Source organism: Entelurus aequoreus, linkage group LG20 (genome assembly GCF_033978785.1).
Source record: "Entelurus aequoreus isolate RoL-2023_Sb linkage group LG20, RoL_Eaeq_v1.1, whole genome shotgun sequence".
NCBI classification, from domain to species: Eukaryota; Metazoa; Chordata; class Actinopteri; order Syngnathiformes; family Syngnathidae; genus Entelurus; species Entelurus aequoreus.
The window spans coordinates 34563317-34586962 of NC_084750.1; the positions used below are offsets into that span (position 1 = coordinate 34563317).

The 23646-nt window shown below is 41.6% G+C and overlaps 1 protein-coding gene across 2 annotated transcripts in view; it reads left to right on the forward strand.

Moving 5' to 3' along the window:
* prrc2a (proline-rich coiled-coil 2A) overlaps positions 1 to 23646 on the forward strand; it is a 32563-nt gene that overhangs the window by 8485 nt on the left and 432 nt on the right. For both annotated transcript variants that reach the window (XM_062029996.1, XM_062029995.1), the window contains exons 3-16: positions 2501 to 2678; positions 2854 to 2965; positions 3056 to 3137; positions 3245 to 3388; positions 5544 to 5785; positions 5949 to 6037; positions 7938 to 8089; positions 12025 to 12127; positions 12205 to 12334; positions 15966 to 16512; positions 17451 to 17704; positions 18016 to 18304; positions 18374 to 18596; positions 18669 to 23646. The exon at positions 18669 to 23646 is cut by the window's right edge and continues 432 nt beyond it. In XM_062029996.1, coding sequence (XP_061885980.1) covers positions 2501 to 2678; positions 2854 to 2965; positions 3056 to 3137; positions 3245 to 3388; positions 5544 to 5785; positions 5949 to 6037; positions 7938 to 8089; positions 12025 to 12127; positions 12205 to 12334; positions 15966 to 16512; positions 17451 to 17704; positions 18016 to 18304; positions 18374 to 18596; positions 18669 to 21723 — 5600 coding nt within the window. In that variant the 3' untranslated portion in view covers positions 21724 to 23646. The remainder of the gene's footprint in view (positions 1 to 2500; positions 2679 to 2853; positions 2966 to 3055; positions 3138 to 3244; positions 3389 to 5543; positions 5786 to 5948; positions 6038 to 7937; positions 8090 to 12024; positions 12128 to 12204; positions 12335 to 15965; positions 16513 to 17450; positions 17705 to 18015; positions 18305 to 18373; positions 18597 to 18668) is intronic.

Genomic DNA, 23646 nt, shown 5'->3' on the forward strand with positions numbered 1-23646 from the left:
CTTTAACCCTTAGGTGTGTAACGAAACGTATGATACAATACGAAATATAATATAAGGCTAAGGCTCCCAACACAAAATAATCACAGTACAATATAAACTCATTCACAATAAAGATAGCAACATTTTTGTTGCTGAAAAAGGATTTGACCACAAAAGTTAGCGACAGTGTATGGTAGTGTTTTGCTTTACTAAGAAAACTAAAAACTAGGGTTAAAGTACCAATGATTGTCACACACACACTAGGTGTGGTGAAATTTGTCCTCTGCATTTGACCCATCCCCTTGTTCACCACCTGGGAGGTGAGGGGAGCAGTGGGCAGCAGCGGTGCCGCGCCCGGGGTGTCTCAATGCAACTTTCGATACTGATATAGCAGCCTTGAGTATTATCCTATACCGATATCTATCAGCACAATTCATACATACTTTAATTACTTACAAACAGGTGCATAGCACCACAAGGGATTAAGGCTAGGAGGCAGGGTGGCCAGCGGGTGTCTAGAAATTACCTCTGCGCACCACCGATGCGATCCGCCGCAAGACAGCATTGCACCTTTGTGCGACTAGATCTCCGCTACCACGCCGAATGCCTCACCTTTTTGTCCGTTATAGGAAGATGAGTTCTGCACTTGAATGTGTAATGTGGGAAATCAGTACACAGCCATGCTGACCAGAACAGGACATTCTAACACACATTTTCAAAGGAGACCTATTGCGCAAGACAAACTTTTCTTAACTATTGGTATCTGTTTTTGTACATTTGGGAACTGCATTAGTCCCAAAAAATTTAAATCAAACCATGGAGGCATGGCGGAGAGTTTTATAAACCAATCCTGCTTTCCTTCATACATCTTTCAAACGAGCCGTTAGGAATTTGCTCAATTTTACCTGTTAGTGACGTTTTACCCGAAGAGCTTTGTGCGAGTCCGCCATTGTAGTCCGACATAGTCATTAAGCTTTCTTTTTTTCTATCTTGTTGTGGGGCAGACTGGCTCGTGCATGCACATGCGTCCTCTGCCGTTACCATTTCTAATAGAAAGTAGCCTATATTTGAAACTTATATCGGTCAGTAGACTCCATATGGAAGCGCTGTAAACTACAACATGGCTGGCGGGGAGAAGATGCAGTCGATGTATACGAGTAACGTAAATAAGACTGCCCACAAAACGGTGTATCCTGAAGAAACGTCAGAAAGAGGCTTGAAGATGGTCTGTAAAACATAAGCTGTATAACATTTTGACCAATACATCAGTAATGTAGACCACAAAGAAGTGTTTTAAATGTAGGGGGGAATAAATCGCGTGGCGAAGTTGGTAGAGTGGCTGTGCCAGCAATCAGAGTGTTGCTGGTTACTGGGGTTCAATTCCCACCTTCTACCTTCCTAGTCACGTCCGTTGTGTCCTTGGGCAAGACACTTCACCCTTTGCCTCTGATGGCTGCTGGTAGCGCCTTGCATGGCAGCTCCCGCCATCAGTGTGTGAATGTGTGTGTGAATGGGTAAATGTGGAAATACTGTCAAAAGCGCTTTGAGTACCTTGAAGGTAGAAAAAGCGCTATACAAGTACAACCCATTTATCATTTATTTATAAGACCGTCCCGAATTGTTTTGCACTCAGCTGCAATGTCTTTTTTGGACTTTACGAAAGCCACTAGGCCGACATCACTCCTACTACTTGCTGTTTGTACTTATCTACAGTTATGACGTGGGCTCTGCATGCTGGATCCGCTCGCTGCTGGATGTAATTGCTGGAGCGGAGTCTGTAGTGGACTGCGAATGCTAATATTTAACATTTTTGATGCGTGCCAATATAATCCGATACATGTTTTTTGGTTGATAACAGACTAATGTAATAAATAATAAAAACTCTTTTACCAATCTCATTACAATGAATTATGGGTAATTTCACCTCACTGGAGCGTTTTTGTTGTTTGGAAATGTGCGTTATCAGATTTATGTGACGTCATAATTCCTAATGTTGGCCCGATAATTGTCTGCACCCATAATTGTCAGTTAATACAGATGTGCAAAAAGGAGGAATATAGTGTAGCATCTTAAAAGTTAATTTTATTAGTTCAAGTTGTTTGCCACATTGACCAACATTTTGCACAACATTTATCCGTTTTTTGTCAGCTGACCCAGAGTTTTGCTTTTATAAAGTTGGTGACCTGTGCTTGGTCCCTAGTCTGTAGATTATTTAGGGCCTGGCCATTTGTTCCAAGCAGCTGTCCCATACTTCTGAAATTTACCCTCTAACACTTAACACTTAAGTGCAGCTTTGTGCAGCTGCATTTTTCTACCCTCTGGAAGCAAAAGTGTTAGATATTCAGCACAATATGTTTTTTCTGATTCAAAAGGCTTTTCTTTACCTTTTATAGAGTTCCACAGAACATCATATCTATTTACACAACTTTGTACAACCTGTACATTTGTATGACATGATGATTAAGGTCTTATATTGTTTCCCATACTCCCTCCTAATATATGATCTCTGTTGTTTTATCAGTTCCCCCCCGCCATGGCTTGCAGTCTCTCGGTAAAGTTGCTTCTGCCCGGCGTATGCCACCCCCTGCCAATTTGCCAAGTCTGAAGGCAGAGAATAAAGGCAACGATCCCAACGTCTCGCTCGTTCCCAAAGACGGCACAGGATGGGCAAGCAAACAGGAACAAGCAGACCCAAAGAGGTACACTGCTTTGTAATATATGCTTATTTCAATGTTGTGCTTGCACTGATTAACCTTAATTTTGAGTAACACCAAACCTTTAAGATTCAATTTTATTGTAGTTACTATTTGTGTCCTTTTATAATATCTGTCATTCTAGTTTTTTTTTTAATTCTTCTTCTCATTTTCCCCCCAGTACCGATGCGTTGTCAGCACCGCAGCAGGAACCGCAGCAGCCTGTGGCTTCACAGACACCTGCACCCACCCGCCCGAAAACCCCACCAGCTTCAGAGGTGCCAACAGTCACAGTAAGATACATCCAAGAACTTATTAACTCTTCCTGACTGTTGATCTGGGTAGCAGTTGACCTGTATCTTCTGTGTGCGCACCCTACTCAGGCTACCGCCGCAGTTTCAACCCAGGCCGTAGGGGCAAGGTCCTGGGCACAGGCCAGTGTTACACTTGGAGTACAAGGGGATGGTGGGTTTTCATCTTTGTATCACTGAAGCATTTTTAAGTATACACATTTTATTTCACGTTTGTCACCGTCTTCAAAATCACAACCCCTTGTGCATTTCATTTTACAGGTGGAAAGGCATCAAACCTACCGTCGCCATTCTCTCGCGAGGAATTTCCCACCCTGCAGGCGGCTGGCGACCAGGACAAAGCTGGCAAAGAACAGGGCACTGCAGATCAGTGGTATGGGCCCGGACCAAGCCTCCGCCCCCAGAGTGAGTGATGATTGTTTAAAATCTCATTAATATCAAACCAGTGGCTAGGGATATAACAACATGAAAATTTCACATCCCGGTTTCTGTGAGACAAAATGATCATGGTTATCATTATCACGGTATTGTTAAATGTGCTCAAAAAGTACTTATACACACACTGAAATCTTAGGACTTTAAAAAAACCTCAAATAAATAGACCCACTGTTAGAAAGCCTACTATTTTGTATGTTTTGTGATTTTTGTGCTTTTTATGCTTCACTGATAAGAGTGTTCTGGCGGTGTGTCCTTCTCTGTTCAGCAGTACTTAAACACACCGTATAAACTCTCTGTGTCATACTCCTGAGTATATATCGATCACTTTGTTCTAAAAGAGCACATCTTGTAGGTTCATGTGCACAATTGAATATCCTAGTTGCTCAGACAGTAATGTGTTAATATAAGTTTAGATTTGTAGATGTTGTTTCTAAATGGGGAAAGACGTTAAAGGCCTACTGAAATGAATTTTTTTTATTTAAACGGGAATAGCAGATCCATTCTATGTGTCACACTTGATCATTTGGCGATATTGCCATATTTTTGCTGACAGGATTTAGTAGAGAAAATCGACGATATAGTTCGCAACTTTTGCTCGCTGATAAAAAAAGCCTTGCCTGTACCGGAAGTAGCGTGACGTCACAATTCCCCGTTGTTTACAATGGAGCGAGAGATTCGCAGCGACAAAGCGACGATTACCCCATTAATTTGAGCGAGGATGAAAGATTCGTAGATGAGAAACGTTACAGTGAAGGACTCGAGAGGCAGTGATGGACGTATCTTTTTTCGTTCTGACCGTAACTTAGGTACAAGCTGGCTCATTGGATTCCACACTCTCTCCTTTTTCTATTGTGGATCACGGATTTGTATTTTAAACCACCTCGGATACTATATCCTCTTGAAAATGAGAGTCGAGCATGCAAAATGGACATTTAAAGTGACTTTTATCTCCACGACAATACATCGGTGACATACTTAGCTACTGAGCTAACGTGATAGCATCGTTCTCAAATGAAGATAGAAACAAAATAAATAAAACCCTGACTGGAAGGATAGACAGAAGATCAACAATACTATTAAACCATGTACATGTAACTACACGGTTAAAAATTCTCAGCCTGGTAAGGCTTAACAATGCTGTTGCTAACGACGCTAAGGCTAATTTAGCAACTTAGCAACCGGACCTCACAGAACTATGATAAAAACATTAGCGCTCCACCTACGCCAGCCAGCCCTCATCTTCCCATCAACAGCCGTGCTCACCTGCGTTCCAGCGATCGACGGCGCGACGAAGGACTTCATCCGTGGGTTTGGCGGCAAGCATCGGCAATGCGTATTAAGTAGTCCTTGTTGTGTTGCTGTAAGTATTGTACTTAGCCGCTAATACACCGATCGATCCCACCTACAACGTTCTTCTTTGCAGCCTCCATTGTTCATTAAACAAATTGCAAAAGATTCACCAACACAGATGTCCAGAATACTGTGGAATTTTGTCGAAGAAAACAAGAGGTTTTTGTATCGGGTCGATGGGGTACAACCACTTCTGTGGATTTTGTGACGTCACGCGCATAAATCATATCCAAAGGAGTTTTTCAACCGGAAGTGTGGCGGGAATTTTAAAATTGCACTTTATAAGTTAACCCGGCCGTATTGGCATGTGTTTCAATGTTAAGATTTCATCATTGATATATAAACTATCAGACTGCGTGGTCGGTAGTAGTGGGTTACAGTAGGCCTTTAATGTCCCTTGTATTAATATTAGCATTTAAGCTAGCGCCAGTCCAGCCATGCTTTTATTAAAGAGTGGCTATCAATTATGTTTTTTTAATCATTTAAATTTAAAACTAATTAATTATAATTTAAACTGTAATTCTAACAGTCTATATTTTTACCGCGGTTATGGCACAACAAGTCTAGAACCATTTTGGTTATTTCAGTGATTACTCCATTACAAACTATAGGTTGTTCTCAGCTGAATAAAAAAAAAATAGTTGCACAAATGTTCAAGTTAATCAAAATAATGTTTGTATTGACAAAGTAGTCGCTCTGCTAAGGCTTTACGGTTGTATTCCGCAACTCTACTGTGTTGTGTGTCACCATGAAAATTCTGTTCTGTCTGCAGACGTTACAAGTTGGCGGGACGGTGGGGGCCGAGGCCTGGCACCCACCCTCTCTGGGGAGGGGGCGGCAGAGGGTGGCAATGGTGGGGCTCTAGTGATGGATGGGGCAGCCGGGGTCCCACCTCAGAACTTGCAGTCCCAAGTGCCACCTAGGAACCCTCCCGCAGGCAGCCCCGCCATGACCTTGCCTCAGCCCGCTGTTGGGCCTGGGTTCTCCCAATTCCGAGGAATCCTGCCACCATTCGTAGGTTTCCCTTTACTGTCCATGTTATTTTTTTAACAAATATCTAGATTTCTGTTCTGCATTTATAAATGTCTTAATTCTGTTGGTAATTTCAGGGTACAATTTGGGTATATACTGTAGATGTGTCTGAGCTGGATTGTTTCTTCTTTTTTTTATTTTTTAGATGTATCCACCTTATTTACCTTTCCCGGCAAATTATGGTCCTCAAGGCCCTTACAGGTTCCAACCTCCCGGAGAAGGACAAGTTCCAAGGTACACATACATTTTCAAGTGTAATTGTTAGGAGTGTCCCAAAACAAAGTTTTTCATTTCTGATATGATACAGATGTTGCAGCCCTGAAGATTGGCTGATACCAATATTGATCTCATGCGATATCAGCTTGAATAATATAAACTATACTTTTGTGAACTTTTTCTATTGTGGATTGTTAGAAATGCATGATCAAGTAGGGCTGTGTGATTAGATGATCGTGATTAATGGTCATGAATAATTTCAAGTCGATTACTGTGATCAGCTGTAGAGATATTGACTCGATCAAACAAGGTGGAAATGTCCACGATAACAGCCAATTTAGAGTCGACCTTTTCCAATCCATTTTCCACAAAAGTAAATGGAATGATTGAAATTGGAGCCAAAAAACGCAAAGCTGAGAACAAATAAATGTCAACCAGTCTTTGAGTTATCTTCTGAATGTTAAGCTATTGAGGGGAAAAACGAACTCAACGTTTTTTGGGTTCCCTATAGAGATTGGTACTGTTCACATTTGAACCGATGGAACCAGTGCTAATTCTCTGTATGTGACAAATAATACCGGCTACTCAATAATACCACATTTCTGTACTTTTGTGTGAGTAATAAATGTTAATTGGTTGATGATGACATACATTTTTTTAAATATTTGATGATAACATTTATTTTTTTAATGTAAGATTAAAAAATGAGCTAATTATATTTTCATAACTGTGCTATCCAAGTGTCTGTTTTCGTAGTACATATAATATAATATATAATATATATATATATATAATATAATATAATCTCATTTGCAATTCAGTTGCACTTCCAAGACATTAGATTGCAGTCTCAGGATATCTCAGAGCCGTGTATAAAGAGAGTATGTCCAACTTGGTTTCAAAGTTGGAAGTGAATATGGCGCTCTGTAGTCCTGTGAGGGTCTTTTGACCAATCAGAGAGAGTATGGCCAGAGGAGCTCCAAAATGATTGGTCAAAAAACCCTGACAACAGGGTGTCATGTTTGCTTCCAACTTTGAAACCTAGTTGGCCATACTCTCTCTATACACGGCTTTGGGCTATCTGGTATGTTGTTTAACTAAGAAGTAGCTTTTTCCATAAAGGTTAGTGTGTTATGTTACACCCTACAAAGTGTTAATACTGTAAGTATTGTGCTTATTACACACCATCTGTAACATTAATATTAGTTGTTGTTTCATTACCAAACTTGGGGTGGTTGAAATCGTCATGTAAAATTGCTAATGCTTAAAGTAGCCTGTCTGGCAAATCCAATGCCATAGAAATTAACATCAAGCTAGCACATTTTGGACGACTGGAGCCTTATTTTAAGTATGAGCGTTTTCTACAAAGCATACTTGCTTTTTTGGTGTTGAAAATTGCAACATTACGTCCTTTGAGTGCTGCTAGAGGGATTTTTTCCTTGAGCCGGTGTTTAGTCTGCAACCGGATGTGACGAGTCTGCAGCTGGACGCGACATCACATGCAACAAAAGTATCAAAATATGGCACCGTTTGATTTTACGTGAATTGATACACAGGACTACCAACAGAATTCAGTTGGTGTCTATAAAAGTACCGAATTTGGTAACTATCCCTAGTTCTCTGTGTAACGTGCGTGAATCACTAGAAAAAAGTGCTTTACAAATCTAATACATTAAAAATATAATTATTATTGTTATGGCCTAAATCCACATCGCGATATACTGTATATCACAATGTATTCTTTGGTATTTAAATTATAATAGAACTATCTCAAAACACGGTGCCATTTTTCGTATACAGTATGTGTATCTTTATTTCATAATTTACCATAAAAAGGTTATTGAAAAGTGCATATAATGTATAAATAATGTATTTGTGATGTTGATAATGTAAGTGTGGTACTGTCTTTCTCTCTCAGGTTCTCTCGGTCGCAGGGTGGTCCTGACAGCAGGTCTCACATTCGTCCACGTGACACAGGTGGAGAGGTGGTCAAACGACCCTCCATCCTCAAGCAGGATGACCTAAAGGAGCTTGATGAGCTGGATCACGATGGAGATGAGGGCTGGGCAGGTGAGACCGCACTCATTCAATAATATACTACTAACAGAATATTATATTGTGTATTATATGATATGGAACATTTGAATATAACTAAAAGTACTGTATTTAAGATGTATTAGCTCAAATAAACGGAAGTCCAAACAAACACGCTCTACCCTCAAAACTATGAATGGGTGCTGAATAGAGATGTCCGATAATGGCTTTTTTGCCGATATTCCGATATTGTCCAACTCTTAATTACCGTTTCCGATATCAACCGATATATACAGTCGTGGAATTAACACATTATTATGCCTGATTTTGTTGTGATGCCCCGCTGGATGCATTAAACAATGTAACTTTACCATGAATTGATTACCGTGGACCCCGATTTAAACAAGTTGAAAAACTTATTCGGGTGTTACCATTTAGTGGTCAATTGTACGGAATTTGTACTGTACTGTGCAATCTACTAATACAAGTTTCAATCAATCAAAAACAAGGTTTTCCAAAATAAGAGAACAACTTCAACTCCAGTTATGGAAAAAAGTCCCAACATGGCACTGCCATATTTATTATTGAAGTCACAAAGTGCATTATTTTTTTTAACATGCCTCAAAACAGCAGCTTGGAATTTGGGACAGGCTTTCCCTGAGATAATGATACTCATTACAACTATGGGAAATACTATACTTTGACTTTCACAAAGTGCAATATTTTTTTTTTTTTTAAACATGCCTCAAAACAGCAGCTACAAATACAATGAATGCACACAGCTTCAGTCCAGAGTATACTAGAGCATACTTGCCAACCTTGAGACCTCCGAATTCGGGAGATGGGGGGGAGGGGGGGTGTATATTGTAGCGTCCCGGAAGAGTTAGTGCTGCAAGGGGTTCTGGGTATTTGTTCTGTTGTGTTTATGTTGTGTTACGGTGCGGATGTTCTCCCGAAATGTGTTTGTCATTCTTGTTTGGTGTGGGTTCACAGTGTGGCTCATATTTGTAACAGTGTTAAAGTTGTTCATACGGCTACCCTCAGTGTGACCAGTATGACTGTTGATGAAGTATGCCTTGCATTCACTTGTATGTGTGTGTAAAAGCCGCATATATTATGTGACTGGGCCGGCACGCTGTTTGTATGGAGGAAAAGCGGACGTGACGACAGGTTGTAGAGGACGCTAAAGGCAGTGCCTTTAAGGCATTCCCCCAATATTGTTGTCCGGGTGGAAATCGGGAGAATGGTTGCCCCGGGAGATTTTCGGGAGGGGCACTGAAATTCGGGAGTCTCCTGGGAAAATCGGGAGGTTGAAACCGATACCGATAATTTCCGATATTACATTTTAAAGCATTTATCGGCCGATAATATCGGCAGGCTGATATTATCAGACATCTCTAGTGCTGAATTTAAAAAAAATTTAATAAATGTGTACAAAGGTACAGGACAGCACTCCAATTATAATGTTTATTACCACACAAATGTTTTGGGTGAGGTACAAGCAACAAGAGTTTGTTTATTGTACACACAAACTACAAATGTTCATTTGGCAATAAACGCTATAATTGGAGTTCTGTCTTGTACATATTTTTTATTATATTGGCTACATTAAAACTGCTGTATGTCACGGTTCGCTAGATGCTTAGAGGGCGCTCACGTTTGATGATTGTGACCAGCACTTTTCCAAGTTCAAACCTTCAGGATACCCACAACCAACCCTTTAAAACACCCTTAGTATAGCAATACGCCAAATTTTGGCCACCGAAAAGGGCCCAAATTGGATTTTCAACTTTTGGTCAAAATACTTTTATCAACACTGCAGAAACAGGATGTTGTGATGACATAAGCAGGAAGCACATGCTTGTCTGCAGTGGAGCAAAGGCAACATGTCTGCAGTGTGGACATACTTCAATATATTCGAGAAAGACATCGAGCTGCAAAACGTGCAATTTGGAATGTAGTAGCGAGTGGGGTGCGTGCGTGCGTGCGTGCGTGCATGCGCTTTAGTTCCAAAGAAATATTGTTTGTTAAAGGAGCGGAATTGACGTGTGCGCTGTCCTGTATTTTCTTACATGTTACACGTACATTGCGTAAGTTGTTTGCGTAAGTAAGTCGAAAAATCAAGCTAACGTTGATCGACGCTCATATCCATATTTCCTCTACTTAACCGCCATAAAAGGAACCCGCCCAAATATATGACACTATACATGTTAATTCATACATTATATATATAAAAAATGTTTTACCTAAAAACGTACATTTTTAAGGTGTGGCGACTTGTATTTTATTTTGTAATAGTAGCGATAGTAGCGACTGCCTTGTTCATTTACAGAATCCGGTCAACTTCCTTTGTTTTCACTTTATTGAACTGCACTAACAAGTGATGTCGAGGCAACATTGGGGCCACATTGGGACTTGTGCGCATTTATACTGGAGACTGATAAAGATCACATTTTACTTGCGGTGTAATAATAAGTCTGCTGAAACAAAATCAGGTTTTCAAAAAAATCTGATTTGGGCAACTATAGCCTGCATTGTAAAGGTAGTCTTTGATGGATAAATATTGTGTAATTGCAATGCCTTGAGTTTAGTGAGGGTAGTATACAGTCATAGCTATAAATGCAATAATAATATTTGGCATAATTATTTATTTCGTTTTTCGGCCTTGTGGTTTCCTAATTTTGTGTTTTACCAAGAATTTTCATTTCGGTGCACCGCTATGAATACTGTATACATTACATTAATTAATTAGTGTATACCGTATTTTTCGGACTATAAGTCGCTCCGGGGTATACGTCGCACCGGCCGAAAATGCACAATAAAGAAGGAAAAAAACATATATACGTCTCACTGGAGTATAAGTCGCATTTTTGGGGGAAATTTAATTGATAAAATCCAACACCAAGAATAGACATTTGGAAGGCAATTTAAAATAAATAAAGAATAGTGAACAACAGGCTGAATAAGTGTACGCATAAATAACCAACTGAGAACGTGCCTGGTATGTTAACGTAACATATTATGGTAAGAGTCATTCAAAACACTATAACATATAGAACATGCTATACGTTTACCAAACAATCTGTCAATCCCGATCGCTAAATCCGATGAAATCTTCCTCCCCGGTGTCGCCTCTGGTATGTCCTTTCTTTCTGCTGCTCGATTGCCGTTCTCTGCTGCATATTTCACTACGTCCAGCTTGTAATCTGCAGTATATGATTTCCTTTTCGGTGCCATTTTAGTTCAGCCCTTCTCAGTTTTTACAAGTTACTGCCAATGTTGATGTGATCCATTTTAATAGCTACAGCAGTAGCATATAGCATATAGCAGTTAGCATCCCATGACCCACAATGCACTTCTGCCATGACCCTCCCCCGCCGAATTCTTATTGGTTGAAGTGTAAGTGACGATTGCTGACGTGTGTGTGATGATTGCTGCCATTTGCTTCGTCTCTTACGCGAATGAGATGAATAATATTATTTTATATTTTACGGTAATGTGTTAATTTCACACATAAATCGCTCCGGAGTATATGTCGCACCCACGGCCAAACTATGAAAAAAACTGCGATTTATAATCCGAAAAATACGGTACTTAGACAAACTAGTTGAATTGCGTTGCTTGACACGTTTTACGGATTTTGAGACATTTAACGCTGTAGAGTGGTAATTATGGAAAACATTTTTATTAAATTATTATTGATTATGGATTATTCGTCATTGACACGTTAATTTTGACAGCCCTATTTAAAATATATAAAATCTGATTTACCTCTGCATTTCACAAATATAATAAAACAAATTTGTGGCTTTGCCCTGGGTATTTAAGTAATTTGTCTGTTATGTTTTAAAAATCTGTCATTTCACATTGTAATCATGAATGCAATATATTGTTCAGCCCTACTTTGACCTGACATTTGGTTGGCTCATGAAATGTATGCATGACCCTTAGTCTATTTTTGGGTTTAACAGGGGCACATGAGGAGATCGACTACTCCGCCAAGTTGAAGTTTAGTGATGATGAAGGCGATGATGAGGGTGAAGACGACACAACAGAGAGCAAGAATGACTCAAAGTCAGTTTGTAGCCAACCGACTCCAAATGTTAATGTTACAGTTTATCAACTGCATTTTCTATTTGTTGATGCTTTAGTGAGCAGCAAAAACCCCAGGAGGCTCCCTCTGCAATCTCATGCTCTCGTGCCTCAGACAGCAGTGGAGATAACCGTCACACGCCTCCATCAAACACTGACGGTGACCCCCAGACTTCCTCCAACTACCAGGTAGTTTGATAACGAGCAGCAAATTTACCGGCTGTCTTGAGTCTTTCAGCAGTTCTTAGTGCCAAGTAATTACAATGTTTAAACCATTTTTATTTTTTATTTTTATGTACAACTCTTTAAGTTTTAGTTGTAATTATTTGTAGTACTGTAATATTGAGGTTTGTAAGGCTTAACAGAGTTGACAAAAAGGCCCAATGTACCACATTAGACTCATGGATAGATTGGTGTATGTCTGTGTTTGTAAGTGTAGTAGATCGTTGTGATTTAGTATGGCTGACTATAGGGCTGCAACAACTAATCGATTAAATCGATTAAAATCGATCATAAAAATAGTTGGCGATTAATTTAGTCATCGATTCGTTGGATCTATGCTATGCGCAGAGGCTACTTTATTTTATTTTATTTTTTATAAACCTTTATTTATAAACTGCAACATTTACAAACAGCTGAGAAACAATAATCAAAATAAGTATGGTGCCAGTATGCTGGGTTTTTTCCCCCAATAAAATACTAGAAGGGATAGAAATGTAGTTTGTCTCTTTTATCCGATTATTAATCGAACTAATAATCGACAGATTAATCGATTATCAAATTAGTTGTTAGTTGCAGCCCTAGCTGACTATGCCTGCCTGTATACAGGAGCGCAGGCATGGACTGGGTAGTCACTGGTAGCAGTACCCCCCGCACCTCCACCTGGGCCACTCTTTGGACAGGGGCCTCGCTTTTTTTACCGATAGGCAGTCATACTGACTACCGGTAGGCCTCTTCAACATACTTTCTAGGATTTCCCACTCGTGGGCGAGCTATACATTATACAATTAGGGAAATAATTATTTGATTCCTAGCTGATTTACCCCTTTTCTAAAAATATGAACAGTAGATTATTTTGATGGTAAGTTTGTTTCAACAAAGAGACAATATTACCCCAAAAATATAAATAAAGCCTATAATTGATTTATTTGATTGAGTAAAATAAGTATTAGATCCTCTACCAACCATCAAGAAAACTGATAACATCGCGATGCATCACAATTAGGATGTTGACCTTTCCCGACTCAATGGACAAAGGTTCAGTAATAAATATAAATATCCACACAGTGCGACAACACTGTCAGGAATAGATATGAATGGGTAGATAGTAGATGTTAAATGGAGGTGAATAAACACAACGTTTATTCTGGTTCACAACTTTTAATCAACTGCTGCACAGAGGAAAAAACGGAAAAACTCAATCCCCACTTCCCGCCCACAAACACTGTGCATGCGTTAATCCATTATATGGAGAAACATGTTAACAGTAGATACTATGAGTGCTCAAAAAAATAGATTTTTATTTATTCCGATTCTAAATATGCCAATTCTAAATCGATTAATAATTCTAGAGAATCGATTTAATATATATACAAGGCAGTACGATTAGCTTATTCACTAGTAACACCAGTGCTACTAAATGAAAACAATTAGTAGCACTGAAAAAACAATTGGCAATATGAAATGTTTTAAATGTCACAATTTTATTATAAACACTCAAAACAACATAGACATGTGCATACACAAACACAATGCCATCATAAGGCCTACTGTAACACTCAAACACAATACGCTCAATACGTTGTTGGTGCACCTTTGGCAGCAATGACAGCCTCAAGTCTTTTTGAAAACGATGCCACAAGCTTAGCACAACTATCTTTGGGCATTTTTGCCCATTTAATTTTTGCAGCACCTCTCAAGCTCCATCAGGTTGGATGGGAAGTGTTGGTTTTCATCCAGGATGTCTCTGTACATTGCTGCTTTCATCTTAGTCTAGTCAGGGAGGTGACCAACAACCCGATGGACACTTTGTCAGACCTACAGCCTTCCTCTGTGGAAGGACAACCATCTCTGCAGTAAACCACCAATAAGGCCTGTATGATTGAGTGGCCAGACGGAAGCCATTTCTTGGTAAAGAGTTTGCCAAAATGCTACTGAAAGACTTTCCGACCATGAGAAACACATTTCTCTGGTCTGAGGAGACAAAGATTGAACTCTTTAGCGTGAATGCCAGGCACCGCTCATCACCAGGCCAATACCATCACTACAGTGAAGCATAGTGGTGGCAGCATCATGCTGTGGGGATGGTTTTCAGCGGCAGGAACTGAGAGACTCGGCAGGATAGAGGGAAAGATAAATGCAGCAATGTACTGACACATCCTGGATGAAACTCAACGCTTCCCATTCAATCTGATGGTGCTTGAGAGGTGCTGCAAAGATGAATGGGTAAACCTGTCCAAAGATAGGTGTGCCAAGCTTGTGGCATCATATTCAAAAAGACTTGAGGCTGTAATGGCTGCCAAAGGTGCATCAACAACGTATTGAGCAAAAGGTCTAAATACTTATGTACATGTTTTATTTTTAATACATTTGCAAAAAAAAATTGTATTAGTTTTTTTCTGTCAATATAGGGTGTTCAACATAAATCAAACCATATATATATATATATATATATATATATATATATATATATATATATATATATATATATTTATATATATATATATATATATATATATATATATATATATGTGTGTGTATATATGTGTATATATATATATATATATATATATATATATATATATATATATATATGTATATATATATATATATATATGTATATATATATATGTATATATGTATATATATATTTCTTTTTTAAATCAGTATTGGATTAAAACAAAGCAATTATTGATATATAAATCGTACGTCAGCAGCCAAGAGCTTTTGTAACCTGTAACTTTTTTTATTATAATTTGTATACCAAATAATCTATGACTAGAATCGCGTTGAGTCGAGAATAGGTTCTAAATTGAGTTGTCACCCCAGGAATCGGAATTAAATTTAATTTATTGGCCTCATCTGACCACAATTATTGTGGTCAGATGAGGCCATAATTAAGCTTGTTGGCACTAACTTGCTGTCTTTGGAGGGCAGACTAATAGCTGAGTGTGACCCTAGAACGCCATCTCTACTGTCAAACATGGAGGTTGAACATTTAGGTTTGTAGAACCCTGAATGTGGATTGTGAATGGGTCTTCTAGCATGACAATGACCTGGAGAAGCACATTAAGATCATGGATTGGATTAACCGTTCACCAGGCGTTAATCCCATTAAAATATATGGAGTGAATTTTGAGGTGTCAAGGGAAATCCTCAAAACCTTTAGGATTTGGCAAGTCATTGTACATAGACGAAGGGGTACGTCCTTCCAGAGATGGGTGCGTCCCTGTTGACAGACAAAAAGTAACATCTGACCTCTGTGCCAACCAACCAAGTTTTGCCATAAAATGCTAAGTGATGTTTTGCTTGAAAATTACATACTTATTTTACTCAATCAAATACAAAAATAATATATAATCTTTTGTTTTCTGGATATATTTATTTTGCCTCTCTGGTTAAATAAACCTACCATCAACATTATAGATTGTTTATAAGAGGGTCAATTTAAATCATCTGTAGGGAAACAAGTACTTACTTACGTTTTTTAATTAGTAGTTTATTTTTTCTTTTGGGTAAAAAACGTATTCTTGGCATAACTGCAAAGATGTTTAATGATAAAAACTTAATAGAAGTAATTATTCTAACACACTTTTTTCAGGACCGTTCCCTTAACCAGAATGCCTCATCAGGCTCCGGACATCCTGGCCACACACAGCATCACCCAGCAGCAGGTGGCCCGACCCCTCCTCCGCAGCCTGGACTTCTGGTCCATGGGGTGCCGGCAGATGATGAGGATGAGACATGGCGTCAGCGCAGGAAACAATCTTCCACCGAGATCTCTGCTGCAGTAGAGCGAGCTCGTCGACGTCGCGAGGAGGAAGAACGGCGAATGGAGGAGGAGAGGCGTGCTGCGTGTGCGGAAAAGTTGAAAAGGCTGGATGAGAAGCAGCAGCAACAAAGCAGCAACGCAGGAGGAAGTGGGAACAATAAAACACCCAGCCTTGATGGAAATTCTACGACTGCCACAACCGGCAGCATTAGTCCATCCTTGTCAGCTTCTGCATCTTCCCCCAACATCAGCCAGCCCCCATCGCCATGTGTTGAACCTGAAGAGCCTCCTGCACTAGCTGTGCAGCCGGGAGCAGGTCTTGGAGTTAGTGACAGACAGCGAGCGAACAGCAACAGTAGCTATGATTCCAACTCTGGTAGGTAACCATACCATAATAATGACTGTAATTGTCAATTAAGAATGGGCAAAACGGCTTAAAATTCCATGCTGCGATACACATTGCTTCTTGCGATGAACCATATATATCATGTGTTCTTTAGCATATAAATTATACTAGAGCCAATCCCAACAAGCTTGGAAACACTCATCATTTTACAGCATGTACCTTCTTGATAAAGTATCTTAATATTCACCCTTTTTATTATTTCATTGTAAACGTCACAACAGTGCTGTGGGTTAAAGAGATGAAAATAAAAATATTTATAGCAGACAATTGATAGAACAAGGATGTGTGTTTCACTTTTGATATATGGATAAGATATCAAGCAACAATGGGGTGTAATGTGCTTCACTCAAGTAGTCTTCATTTTAATTCAAACACTGCAAAAATTCAATTTTAAAATGAATAAATGTCTAATTTCTAGTCAGCTACTCTTAAATTTAGGGTCTATAAATGTATAGCCATGAACAAAATTTAAAAATGAAACCATATAGTCAAATGTCTTTTTTTCTCTTGGGTATTTATGAGTCTTCTTTAACCAAATAATGTTTTAGCCGATGACTTGATTAATCAAAGGAATTTTCAGTTGAATACTCGATTACTATACTATTTAATCGCTGCAGCTCTAATAACGGAATTACTACTGTAACGACTTGCTTTTGTTTTAATGTTGATGTGTAGCATTCCCGTCTTTGTGAATGACCATGTGCCTTTATTGCAGCCCGTTGCTTTCAATTTTGCGTGACGCAGCTAGATTGTGTCATCAATATGCATTATAGATTCACGATAGAGCAATAGAAATAGGATTTTTATTGTAGACTAAATTTTAATTTTCTATTCCTACTCTGAATATTTTGTATTTTGGCTTCTTTGGTTGTATTATGCTTTAAATGTTCATCTTCTTTTTGGTTCAGATGCGCAACATTGCCCTCAGCCAGCTGTGTCACAGCCACAGCCGCCTACGTTGGATATACCTTCCCCGGTAGACAAAGAAGAGACAGTCTGCCCTCCTCACACTCGATCTGGAAGTGGAGGTGAAAGAGGAGCTGAACCAGTGAAGATCGACAATATCGGTGGCGGGTCAGGCCGTCAAGTAATTGGCCCTCCGGGCCCGGGTTACTCCAAGTACCAGAAGTCCCTGCCACCTCGTTTTCAGAGGCAGCAGCAGGTTTGAATGTTTTTTTATTTATTTTGTAATATGCACATTAAATGATGGGTGACTAAATTGGGTGTTATGGATTCAATAAGCTCTTCAATTGGTTTGATACGATCAAAGCATATTTTTATTTAGTCTGTGGTTTGTACATCGAAAGGTTGTACAATGAGTAATCAAAGTTCCACAATATAGTATTTTTTTAATGCTTAAAATATGTTAAGATGATCCTCATGCACAGCCCAGACAGTATTGCTTGATTTACAAGTAGCCTTCTGTGATGACACATGCATGTTTGAAACATATTTTTTCTCTATACTGATTAGGAGCAGCTACTGAAGCAGCAGCAACAGTGGCAACAGCAGCACAGTCAGACATCCCAAAGCCAGATCTCCCCCCAACCCCAAGCACCGCAGGGTCCTTCTCCAGTTTCAACTCCCCAGCCGGGGACTGGACCTAAGCAGGGTGGACCACTGTATCAACCCAGCAGTTTAGTTCGGCCAATGCCAATGAATTTTGACCCACGCTGGATGATAATGCCCTATATGGACCCACGCATGATGCAGGGTCGTCCACCGCCTATGGACTTCTATTCGGCTGGCATGCATCCATCAGGTAAGAGGATGTCCGTAGTTTTAAAACGCATTATCCAGATACGTTGTTTTAAAGAATCCTCTCTCTAAGGGCTTATTGGGCGTGAGCGGTCTGACTCAGGAGGATCTGGTTCAGACCCCTTTGACCGGCAACAGCAGCACCCAGGGCACCCTCACCGTGGTACTCCCCCAATTGATCCCAAGTTGTCCTGGGGGACTGAGGTATTCCCTGGTGGAGGGGAAGCTTGTGGGTTAAATTCTCCTCTGAGGCAGAGGCAGACATCAGAGGAAGAGGATGTGACCAAAGGGGCCAGGTATGAATACTTGAACTAAGTATTTCATGTCACAATTGACAGTGATGTAATGTTTATTTTTCATTGATTTAGGGGTGACACTCCTCCACATCGCATTCGAGAGGGTGGATTGGGACCCATCAAGCAACCTAACGCAAGTTCTGGGCCATCGAACCAGACACCACCTCCTGTTAGTGCGGCGGGAAGCAGCCACCACCCTCATCATTACATGAGTGGTCAGGGCAACTATAACAACTTTTCCGACCAAGGTGCAAGGATGCCATCGCACCAGCAACCGCAGCAGAGAGCTGGTGAAAGGGGAGCCCACTCCCATGGCTTTACCCATCAGGATGACGTCCCAGGGCGTGGATCTCAGTCAGGCCAGTTATGGGGGACCCCACACCCTCATTATGACCGTAATGGTCGTGCAGACCACCCGGCTGTAGATGGTAACTCTCATCAACACCACCATCACAATCATCACCCTCAACAGCCTCACTACAATGTCCAACACCATAAAGCTGAGAACAGCCATGACAGAATAAGTGAGAGCCTTCCAAAGAAGACCAACACTTGTCCCCCACTCCAACAATCTTCCCTTTCCTCTTCATGCTCCTCCTCCTCCTCTTCTGCTTCTACTAGAGAAGATGGCGGGGCAAAGGCCACTTTGCATCATCATCATCATCATCATCATTCTCACAGAGAAGGCGAAGCTGGTGTTGGGCAAAACCTTAGTGGTAGTACTGGCAATGGCAGCCATGCAAAACATGAAAAAACTGGCTCTTCATATGCTCCACATGGTGCCATGACCGCGAGCCCACCTCCCGCTCAACACGGCAGTCTCTCTCAGCCGCAGCACCATTCCCATCCGAGGTCAAACCACAGGGGAATGCGGGACCACAAAACGGAGACACATTGGGGTCCTCGCCCTGGCAGCACCAATACAGGTGGGCCGTCCTCTCACGGCAGGAGGGGGGGCAACAATGCAGGAGGTGGGAACAATTCTCGTGGTGGCGATGACTCCTCTAATGCTCCAGTGGAGCACAAGCCCAACAGTCAGACAGGAGGCGGCAATCCCAACAAACGGGCTGGTCCAATCAAGAAGCCGGTGATGAAAGAGACAAAGAAAGAGGGGGGAGAAGGTGATGGAGGAGAAAAAGGAAGCCAAGGATTCGGTAAAGCTAAAGAGAAGGATGGTGGCCAGTCCACGTCAATAAAGCAGGATGCCTCCACCGCCCGTAGCACATCAGCTCAATCGGGTAAAGAAGAGCTTGCTATCACAATAAAACCAAGGAATGGAGGCAAAGAACGGCCCCCTGCAGGAGGAGGAGGAGGAGGAGGCGGTGGTGGGTCAGGTAGAGGGCCCAAAGAGGCAGACACCACTTCAGGATTTTCAGGGTCCTCTTCTCGGAGGGACAGAGACCGTTCTTTTGAGAGAAGAGCTACCAATTCCCACAATCATGGCGTCTCCAACAAAGCCACCAGAGGTAGTCGGGGGCGAGGTGGAGAGTTTTACGGCCGTGGTCGTGGTTTTAGGGGTACCTACACAGCCAGTGCGGCACCTACTGGCAGCAACCGTGGCAGGATGGGTGGCAGGAGTGGCAGAGACTATCGCACACCAGTCGCTGGAAGCCACCATCACGATTCAAAGGGCGAGGGCCCTGGTGGTAGACATGGTCAAGATAGATCCCAGCACAACCCAGCCAGAGCCAGGAATCGCAGTGAAACGCGCAGTGAAGGCTCAGAGTATGAAGAAATCCCCAAGAGGAGAAGGGAGAGAGGCTCTGAGACGGGCAGCGATAGTGGGACAAGTGATCATGGTCATTTGGAAAAGGACAACACCCAGAAAGCCAATACAAAGAATGGCTTAGGTAACACCAACACTAGCAGTGGCAATATTTCGTCTGCGCCAAGAGGTTCACATGCTCGGGTTTTCACCCCGAGGGGTGTGCCATCAAGGAGGGGAAGAGGAGGTAGTAGCGGCGGAGGGAATATCTACAGGAATAGTGGCAATGTTGGTGGAACACCTGGAGGACATAGGATTGCACCCGGGTCAGCCTCTCATGTTGGGTCCTCAAGGCAGCCAAACTCAGCACGGAGGCAGCAAGCCCTGACACAAACCTTGGGGCACAAGGACTTGGGCAGGGGAGGGCTTAGTTTGGTGAAGAAAGATAAGAATGCAGATGGGAATCAAACTCAAAGTCATATATCGAATCCTCCGCCACCATCTTTGTCTACAAATATAACTCCTACCACTCAAAAGTCCACCGACAATGGTGCTGTTTTGACCCAGCAAGCTTCAGCCAAGTCTGCTTCTATCCCCGGGGTGCCAAATTCAGTGCATCCTCCTACTAACCGCGGGTTCCCGCCAAGTGGGTTTGAGCGACCCAAACGCCGCCGCCACGCGCGTTCCCAACATCAGCAGGACAAGCCACCTCGCTTTCGGAGACTGAAGGAGCGAGAAAATGCTGCACGAATCAATGGTGGAGTGGGGGTCATCGGGGGAGGACGGCCTGCCTCTCCTTCCTTAAACTCAGTTCAGGACAGTAACGGAACCACTGTCACTACTACGCTTATTAGTAATGCCCAGAATGCCAACCACAACGCTTCGCTTCCAAGCAACAACAATAATGCTGGTGGCCACCTCAGCAATGCAAACAACCACCACCATCACCACTTCAGCCAGGGAAGCACCGGACCGACACACCCGCAGCACCACCACAGCCACGGAGCAAAGTCCCCGGACTTTACTAATCAGAACTCAGACCAGGCCAACGAGGAGTGGGAGACTGCGTCCGAGAGCAGCGACTTCACTGAGTTTCGAGACAAGGAGGGCGGAGGGAAGTCGTATTCCTCTCACCATCACCACCCCATGGGGAAGGGACTAGGTGGAGGAGGAGGAGGAGGAGGTGTGGTCGAGCGAGAGATGGCAGGAAAGGAACCCCAAGCTAACAAAAGAAGCTTTTCAAGCCAGCGACCTGGCATGGAGAGGCAAAACCGGAGGGTTAACGTCGGAGGAGCTGGAGGGGGAGGAAGAGGCCCTCGAGGGCCATCTGGCGGCGGCGGCGGCTCTAGTGGGACTGGAAATGGAGGTGGAAATCGTGGAGAGAAGCGGGGCAACTGGCCCTCCCCGAAGAATAGAAAGTGATAGAATATTTCAAAACATTTCAGATAAACTGCACTCACTTTAAACCCAACTCTTCCATTTTTAAACCTGTTTTGATTTTTTTCATTGATTTATTAATTCATGTTCGCATCCCTAAACATATTAGTGCATTGTACAGTAACGGTATTCCACGTTCACGTTAGCAGACCCCGCCCACCCATCAATCCGTTATCCACTCGTCCTTTTTGTGTTCATTTCCCCCTTTTGTCCTGCTTTGCCCTGAGTTGTGCCCTCCTCGCCTCCCAAAATCTCACCGAAGCCAGTCGACACATAACAAGCCAGTTTTAAAAGGAGTTCACATACAAGCACAAAAGTTTGCGTCTTCAAACATTGATGTGAAATGATTGTCGAAAGTAATTGGCAGAACTTAAAAATTGGGCAAACTTTTATATTCATGTACGTGTGTATATTTCTACCACACTTTGGCCTTTAGGTGGTGACTAGTAGTCTTGGTAGTTCGGCGCTACTTCTGTCACAGAGGAAAGGTGCAGCTCCTTCTTAACAGAAACAGTACCAATATACCATAGCACTCATTTTGCTTTTCATGGGAGTTTAAGTGTGTGCGTGCGTGCGTGCGTGTGCGTGCGTGTATGTTGTAACAGATGATAAAACAGCCCTCAGTTACATTTATTGTTTTGGTTCCCTGCAAGCAAGTTTGTGATAAATGTCATGTGACCCATGTACTACTGTTCCATGTCACCTTGTCACTAGTTTGTCTTTTATATATTATATATACATATATATATATATATAAATGTTCTGCTGCTTGTGTATATGCTGGTTCCCCCTACCACACACACACACTTTCAGCCTGCTTTGACATTTAATTTGGAGTCCTTTTTTATAAAATAAAGGCTTTTTCAGTCACACCGTAGCGTCCCTTACCTGCCGAGGTTCTGCACTCTGCAAAAAAAACTCTTTCCTTTACCCAACTTCATCATTTATAACAGTTCTTTCATCCAAAATGTCATTTTTTAAAAATAGATTGAAAAAAAACACCCATTTCGTTCTGTCTGAGGGAAAATGAAAAAAAAAGATTTGTCGGTTTTATGGGTAATATGTTGTTATAAGCACTCCTCGTAGTAGAACAACAAACTTGGTTGCTGTATTTATGTTTTGGGGTTTAGTTTGCTTGTTTGTTTTTTTCATTTAGTTGAGCAAGTTACATGTCATGCAACAAGGGCAGGTACTCTGTCTGGGCCCAGAGTACAAAGATAGGCCGAGTATTCCAACTCCTCTGCTGTTGTGCATGCGTACGCTGCACCCCTGTGCTATTATTGGACTTCTCGCACCAAGAGAGACTACCAGGAGCTCCTTTATCTGAGGGAGGATTTTTCAAAAATGCGCGTTCTCTCAGGATGGCAACCAAGAAGTTTTTGAATTCAGGACTATGCTGACAAGTTGACAAAATATCGCATCAACAAGAATTCACCAATCAGGAAAAAGGCTTGTAAAGTAGTCTCACACTATAAGACAAACTTGCACAGAGCTTCAACCCTGAGACCACAAGGCGAACTAAATACTCCTCTGCATCAATCCACTGCTGTAAGTTGGGGTTTTGTTTGTTTACTGACAGTAACGGTTGGAAGACGACTTTCTGGGATGTTGCGAGTAGGGCATTTAGTGATGTGTGTTTGTGTGTGTGCGTGCGTGCGACTGTGATGTGTTGGGTATGTGTGTTTTTTCTGCTATCTGTTGTAAACTTGGGAAGGACTAGAGGGTGACAAGAATGGCAAGCACTTGATTGAAGCAATGTTGTCAATTATACTGTTTCGTTATTTTTTAAAATACATAAGCAGTGGAGAGACTCACTGTTAGTATGGTTAACGTACAAGTAACAGGCAAGTGATGCTTTATCTTTTCACTAGAACTTTCTTCAAGCATGAATACACAGCCATGTGTGCA